This window comes from Montipora foliosa, chromosome 1 (assembly GCF_036669935.1).
Source record: "Montipora foliosa isolate CH-2021 chromosome 1, ASM3666993v2, whole genome shotgun sequence".
NCBI classification, from domain to species: Eukaryota; Metazoa; Cnidaria; class Anthozoa; order Scleractinia; family Acroporidae; genus Montipora; species Montipora foliosa.
Genome location: NC_090869.1, coordinates 24,945,822 through 24,954,133, shown reverse-complemented (window position 1 = coordinate 24,954,133; position 8,312 = coordinate 24,945,822). Strand labels below are relative to the sequence as shown.

General features: G+C 42.2%; 1 protein-coding gene across 1 annotated transcript; it reads right to left on the bottom strand.

Annotated features, from left to right (window-relative positions):
• Nucleotides 1-3,985: 3,985 nt before the first annotated feature.
• LOC138011814 (NLR family CARD domain-containing protein 3-like) lies at nt 3,986-6,949 on the bottom strand. Its single transcript, XM_068859029.1, is given in 3 exon segments — nt 3,986-4,053; nt 4,973-6,182; nt 6,935-6,949. Coding segments are annotated over 3 exon segments (1,293 nt in total).
• Between the last annotated feature and the right edge of the window lie 1,363 nt (nt 6,950-8,312).

Genomic DNA, 8,312 nt, shown 5'->3' with positions numbered 1-8,312 from the left:
TCTACATAATCATTGTGAGCTTATAGCATTGAGAAACTTGACAAATGATTCCAAGTAATGTTTCATTATCGTTAGACATAACAAAAAATTACAGCAAAGAAAGTGCTTTGTACGGATTTTTCTTCATTCGTTGCAAAACCGGAAAACTAACTCGTTTGCTGTCACTCTATCGGTTTCCCAGGTTTTGTAACGTGAATAAAGCACTTTCCATGAAGCAATCTATTCTCGGGTTTCACATGACGTCACGGCTGCTATGTTGATGTCCTGACCCAATCCTCCGGGAATTGAACTCAATTGTTATGTAAACTTCGTTGAAAAACATGGCTGTTGATCATCTGAGTGAAACCCAAGAATATTTAATAGCTTGCAAGCAGGCTCTTCCGTTGAAATGGCGCGCGGTCGAGATATAGGGGCGTGAACGTCTCTTTGAGTGATGTAGACATTGTACATCGGGTTCCATCTCGAGTGGCCTCCAACAGGCCAAACGCCATTATCTGTAAATTCGTGTGCAGGCTGGCAAAGAAGAACGTCACGGCTAGCAGGAGAAATGTAAATGGCTTTAGCGCAGTAGATTTGGGCTTCAACAGTAATGCAGTTGTCAGCCACATAAATCTGTATAACCATTTACCACCGAAATTGCAAGAGCTGCTTGACTCTAAAAAGTTCAAGGATGCCAACTTCAAGTGTTGCTGGGCGAAGAATGGATTCGTCTTTTTGACGAAGACAGATAACTCCACTCCACTAAAGCTCAAAAGTTTAGACGACTTAAGTTGGATTGTCAACGTCAATATAAGCTAAGTATTCTTGCCATGATTATATGGCCTGCGTAGCAGAGTTTCCGTGGAAGATTTTTAATGTTTTAGCCGCGCGAAAAATAGGGCGAGACAAGAAGGAAACGCTTGAAGACAAACCCCAGCATTTTGAAAACCGCCCACTCAATCAATGTCATGGGCTATCATAAATTGACCAAGAAAATGTTTGATCCTACATAGCGGGAATGAACTTTGGGCAAGAGAAACTTCAAAAGTTTGACAAGGAAAATAATGATAATATTGATTAAATTTGTCATTTTTATTCTCTCAAGCTACCGCTAAATCCTTCATCGACAACGGAGCTAACTACTCGATGTATTATTTCTTGAAAAGATCTTTTCCGCCATTTAGCCTGTGTTGTGAACGAGGGGTTTGTCCGCAAGCGTTTCCGTCTCCTCTCCTCCCCCTTCAATTTTTTTTTTTGGTGCTCGCCCTATTCTCGCGAAGCCGGAAAAATGAGTTCGCTTCTCGCCCGCTGGAAACGCTTGCTACGCAAGGTAACAACTAAACTGCGAGCAGTCCCTTCATAAATTAGTCGAGCGGCCCGCAATTGAATAAAAGGACCGAGTAAGGCTTGGAAAGAGAACAGAAATAAGGGACTGCACTCGTTGCAGTAACCAACGCGATCAGAATTTCCCGTTGCATCAGCAGCGGGAAATTCGTATTGGTCCGTTGACAATGTACCGCTGTCAGATTTTTTTTTGACAAGTTAATTACTTTTTGTCAGATTGTGCTGTCTCGCCGTGTGTCATGGACAGTTTAACAGTTCGATTCCTGATACTGTACAGCCTAGGAGAAATCTAGATAAATTAACCAGTCTATACGACTTAGGTATCTTAAACTGATCTTGATGTCAATTTGAGCACTGATCATAATCTCCCAAACCGGCGAATCCAAAGTAGACATTTTTCTCCACATAGCCTCAATATGTTAAAGGGAAAAAACTCCCGAAACAAAGGGTTGATTCTACCTTTCAGTTTTTCATAACAATACTACATTTGGACCAGGCACAATTTCAACGGCAGAGCATGCTTGAAGCAGGATGGCTTCCAGGGTATATTTATGAAACTTTTATGCATATCAACTCTCTCTCCAGGGCCAGGGAGAGGAATGGCTGTTTAGTAATGGAGCAGCTTTAGAATAAGGCAACTAAATTCGAAGCGGTGAGAGAAAAAAATAACTTTAGCACACTTTATTTTAGTGTAGTTAAAACATATATGGTATATGAATTCCCCACATAAGACACCCACATTGCAAGTGTCTCAAAGAAAGTGTCATCTGGCATAAATTTCATGTAATATATCAAACTTGATAAGGAGTGTTTTATCGGATATCCAAACACAGAGAAGCTAGTTGAAAAACGAGGCTAAAGGCATATATGGTATGTAAAAATTTGGTTTATCAACGGAGTTGATAATGTAAATTGGCCACCGTACAGAGATCCTAGAAGCTGACGTTTCGAGCGTTAGCCCTTCGTCGAATCCTTCCGATTCGCTCTGACGAAGGACTAACGCTCGAAACGTCACCTTTTAGAATCTCTCTACGGTGGCCAATTTACATTATCAACTCCGTTAATAAACCAAATTTTTGTAATTCTCCACCGACGCAGCACCACAGTTTCTTTAGAAACTGCCCATATATGGTATGCCTGCCCATATATGGTATGCCTGCCCATATATGGTATGCCTGCCCATATATGGTATGCCTGCCCATATATGGTATGCCTGCCCATATATGGTATGCCTGCCCATATATGGTATGCCTGCCCATATATGGTATGCCTGCCCATATATGGTATGCCTGCCCATATATGGTATGCCTGCCCATATATGGTATGCCTGCCCATATATGGTATGCCTGCCCATATATGGTATGCCTGCCCATATATGGTATGCCTGCCCATATATGGTATGCCTGCCCATATATGGTATGCCTGCCCATATATGGTATGCCTGCCCATATATGGTATGCCTGCCCATATATGGTATGCCTGCCCATATATGGTATGCCTGCCCATATATGGTATGCCTGCCCATATATGGTATGCCTGCCCATATATGGTATGCCTGCCCATATATGGTATGCCTGCCCATATATGGTATGCCTGCCCATATATGGTATGCCTGCCCATATATGGTATGCCTGCCCATATATGGTATGCCTGCCCATATATGGTATGCCTGCCCATATATGGTATGCCTGCCCATATATGGTATGCCTGCCCATATATGGTATGCCTGCCCATATATGGTATGCCTGCCCATATATGGTATGCCTGCCCATATAGTGATTGGGCTACAAAAAATTGAGAACTGAAAGTTACAGGTTTCTATTGGGTTGAAGTATGTTGCTACTCTACCTCGACCCCTGATCCAACTGCCATTCGCAACCTTGGAAGGCTGTCTTCAAACCACACGCCCCATGACATGTTTGGTGACTCTGACTTGATGTTGCTGTGTCACGTGCATCCTTTACAGTAATTCCACTGATGAAATGATATATGAAATGGATCATATATGAACTGTGGATATGAAATCAAGTGAAGCTATGATCCTCGCAGTTATGAATGCAGTTTTTGCAATTGCGCAAAGAAGCCTGAAAAATCCAGGACTTTAACTGCGTTGGAACCCGTGACCTCGCGATACCGGTGTGACGCTCAAACCAACTGAACTATCAAGCCATTGACGTTGGGAGCTGGTCTTTTGTGGGTTCTAATTTTTCCGTGAGGAATGAATCAACTGTGACGATCATATCTTCACTTGAGTAATTCCACTGTTATTAAGTGAGCCCATACATTATGAGGTATGGTGTAAGGATTCGGTCGCTAAGTTACCGCCGCGCTTGCTCAACACAAATACAATACTTTATTCAAGAGATAAAAACTACATTATCTTGAGTTTAAAAATCAGTCTATTTACATAAGATGTCATAAATCGTTCAGTATTAATCTTAAGGCGGGCACACTGTTTTTTTTATGCAGATTATATTTATTCTCCTTTTTTGGTGGTAAATACGAGCCTAGCAGATGGTTATGTACAGAGGTAATAGTATTTAAAATCTTACAGTCTTGTCTATGTAAAAGATCCTTAATAGAAACGAGAAAAGAAACAGAGTGGATGTGAAAAGCTGCAGCATTCTCTTCAACATAAGAGACCTAACAACAATGTGATAAATTATTGATGCATTTGCTTTAAATAGTTTCTGCTAAAATTCATTTATTAAAGAAGAGTAGAATTTTTACCTAAAAATGGTAGGTCAACAAACACTAGTTCAGAACTGATTAAGATAACATCACGGTAACTTGTAATTAGCCTTCATGTACAGACACATTCTTAATTTGTGTAAACAAGCTACGAGTAAACGAGATACAAGTAACAAGATACAAGTAAACGATAGTGCATGAACATAGTTTGAACCAGGCACTAGAGTAATGAAATGGTCGCCCACTAAATTAAATATAAAAGCAAAGTTAAAGAACAAAATGTGACCTTAGTGGTATTCCTAATCGGGTCTTGTCGGCGTTTTAAAGTCAAAGTCGACTGGAATTGTGGCAATTGTTTGTTTTGAAGTGTCAAACTGAGGTATGTTTCTTAGTGGTTTGACGTTCCATTAAAGTAAAGAGACAACGGAGGAGCAACGAAATTGGCGATTTAGCATTTCAATTTAGTTCTGACTTAAGTCATAAAGAAATCATCGGATTGGGGCAACTTGTCTGCGAATGGGGTCTCGATCGGAACGCTCCTTTTCATTTGTGATCGAGCGCGCCTGCTGCCTATGGGGGCATTTCGAGAGGCAATTTTTCTTTCGTTTCCAATTCATGTAAAAATACCTATACCGAAATTTCCATATCTCAAGGGACAAACTGGCTGGCTTTCTCTGTATCCTTATTTCCTCGTGACGCATTACCAAAAAAATGAATTTCAGCCTCTTAGTGTGGGATATATAGTCGTTAAAATTCCTTAACCTTAACCCCCACAATACAAAATCTAGGGGTCATGAGATCTTTCCACATAAAGGTAAAACACTGAGCATGGAGTTAGGTTTCGTCGGCGTCGACGTAAACACTGAGATCTTAAGAAATACGATTCACTAAAGTAATGCGCAAGAGTCTAAACTAAGGCGAGGTGCAAACTCAACCCCGACGGAGTTGACACACAAACTTAAAGAGGTTAGAGAGTTGTTTACTGTTAGAGCCTTGGAAAGGGAAGTAGCACCCTCATCACCAATGGAGTTGCAAGACAAATCCAAAGTGGTCATGGAGGTGTTTACTGTGAGAGCGTGGGAAATGGCAGTAGCACCTTCATCACGAATTAAGTTGAAAGACAAATCCAAAGTGGTCAGGGAGGTGTTTACTGTGAGGGCTTGGGAGAGGGAAGAAGCACCCTCAGCACCAATGGAGTTGTGAGATAAATACAAAGTAGTAAGAGAGATGTTTACTCTGAGGGCCTGGGAAATGGTATGAACACCATGGTAACCAAAGGAGTTGGAAGACAAATTCAAAGTGGTGAGGGAGATGTTTAGTGTGAGGGCCTGGGAAAGGGGAGTAGCTCCCTCATCACCAATGGAGTTGGAGGATAAATCCAAAATATTAATGGAGGTGTTTACTGCGAGGGCCTTGGAAAGGGTAGTAGCATCCTTATCACCAATAAAGTTTTGGAACAAATGCAAAGTGGTTAGGGAGGTGTTTACTCTGAGGGCCTCAGAAAGGGGAGTAGAACCTTCATCACCAATGGAGTTGGAAGATAAATTCAAAGTTGTATAGGAGGTGTTTACTGCGAGAGCCGGGGAAAGGAAAGTAGCACCCTCATTACCAATTGAGTTCCAAGACAAATCCAAAGTAGTTAGTGAAGTGTTTACTATGAGGGTCTGGGAAAGAGAAGAAGCACCCTCATCACCAATGGAGTCGTGAAACAAATGCAAAGTGGTTAAGGACGTGTTTACAGTGAGGGCTTGGGAAAGGGAAGTAGAACCTTCATCACCAATGGAGTTGGAAGATAAATCCAAAGTAGTAAGGTGGGTGTTTACTGCGAGGGCCTGGGAAAGGGAAGCAACACACTCGGCACCAATGGGGTTGTAAGACAAACTCAAAGTAGTAAGAGAGGTGTTTACTGCGAGGGCCTGGGAAAGGGAAGCAATATCCTCGGCACCAATGGGGTTGTAAGACAAACTCAAAGTAATAAGAGAGGTGTTTACTGCGAGGGCCTGGGAAAGGGAAGTAGCTCTCTCAGCAAGAATGGAGTTGTGAGATAAATACAAAGTAGTAAGGCTAGTGTTTACTATGAGGGCCCAGGAAAGTGAAGTAGCACCCTCAGCACTTATGAAGTTGGAAGACAAATCTAACGTAGTAAGAGACGTGTTTACTCTGAGGGTCTGGGAAAGGGAGTTAACAGCGAGAGCCAGTGAAAGTGTAGTACTCCGGCCATGTTGATTTTTGACAAATCAATTTCTGTCAAATGAAGATTCCTTCCAAAGGTATCAGCTAATTTAGTATAAAGGTCTTTCAATCCAGTTGTCCAGTCCGGGTTTAAATAGCCGAACTCTCTCTATTATCGATTCAAAACTCAACAAAAGCTACAAGTAGTAAATAGTTCTCAGAAACTACAAAAGTTCGTCATGATTCTACACTCGAGGTGAACAAAAAAGTATCAAAAACGAAACCAAAAAACCCTAGTCATCCCTTCTCGAGAGAACAGACAAACAGCGGAAACTGTTCTGTGCCTGCCTCTTATGGCACTGACAAAAGAACCGTACGTAGTACAATGGTACTTGACCGTAGCCGTTTCCCGAGAAACTAACCTTAGCCAAAAGGCCGAGAAGCGATCAGGATGTGGGATATTTAAGTAAAAAAATGTTGGGATACGGAATTTTTGGCTGGGGGGGGGGGGGGGAATTAAGGAGATACGGGATTTTTTGAAAGCAGGAACGCTTTGAGTACGTGTGGTTGTGCAGTAACTTGACGGGGTTTTTGCCATAACTGTCAACTGAGCTGCGTTTTCTTTTTTCAGGAGATTCAAGTTGTCCTTAAGTAATATGTAGCTCTAATAGTACACGATATTGTTTTGATCGTAAATGTTTTTATCGTAAATCGTTTCAGTGCCCTGGTAGATATCTTTCCGAAATACCCCCTGAGAAGACATGTGGTTCAGTAAAATACTAAACCCAGAAAGATGGAAGAAAATAAAAGGAAATCGAGAAAGATTTGGTTTCAAGGCTATGTTGATCATTTACAACTTCTTTTTCACCACAAGCTTAAGCGTGTATTCTGAGCTTCTCACAGCTTTCCAAGACCCATGTTTAATGATGTTAATCCCTTTCCGGCGGGGCTAGAAACTGGACGGGGGACTTCAAAATATGCGACATGCTGTCAGAAACTCAACATTTGGTCGCCTCGCTTCGAGATTATGGGACACCCACGAGTTCTCTCTAGTGACAAAAGTCTCTGTCTACCAAGCAGCTGTTCTAACTGTGTTGCTCTATGGTGCAGAAACTTGGACAGTATATCGCCGACATATAAAACAGCTACATGCTTTTCACATGCGCTGTCTACGGAGAATTAGTGGAATATCCCGGCAAGATCGTTTACCCAACTCGGAAGTGCTGTCTCGCTGTCAAACGCGCGGGATTGAGGCCTACATAATGGTAGCCCATCTTCGGTGGACTGGGCACGTTGTTCGTATGAGCGCAGAAAGACTACCACGTGTCCTCTTATACAGCGAACTATCTGATGGTGCTCGTAAAGTTGGTGCTCCTAAGAAGCGTTTTAAAGATCAATTGAAGAGCTCGCTGAGCAAATGCGACATAACCGACTTCGAAGCTCTTGCAAATGACAGAGGTCAGTGATAGACAGCTGTTAAGACCGGAGTTGCCAAGTTTGAGTAACCTCGAAAAGACGATCTGAGGGAACGTCGTCGCTGCCGCAAGGAGCGTATATTAGCACAAGGTCTGCCACTCTTCGATTGGACTAGTGAGCCATCGGCGAGCTCACGACCGCAAAGGCACGTAGAAAGTCGATAATTTTACTAGCATCGTGCCAAATATCATCAAATTTACACGGCTCTGCAACCTCAAAATCCTGCTCGATTTTCGAGCTGTTATCGCCAGATGATGTGGACAAAATTCATGCATCATTAAGCACTTAAGAATGACTGGCCCCAAGGGAAACAAAACTCACTGTTTCCCGAGGGGCCAGTGATTACGTGTTTTGTTATACCTCCCAACTCAAAATAGAACAATACACAGATAACAATTATTTGTTTGACGTCGGCTGGCGTACAGATTTGCCGCCGTTTCACGTGTGAGTCGAGAGTTCAAGCTGTTGTTGCCCTAGGGCGTCATGAAGTTTTGACCAATGACACGTGACACGTTCTCCTCCAATCAGAAAACGTATTTGAGTTGAGAGGTATAACATGGAATTTGATCAAATCAAATTAACCAATCAAAAAGCGCAGATTTTCCCCAAGAGGGACAAAATAAATAAATAAGTTTCCTCAGTCGAAAATC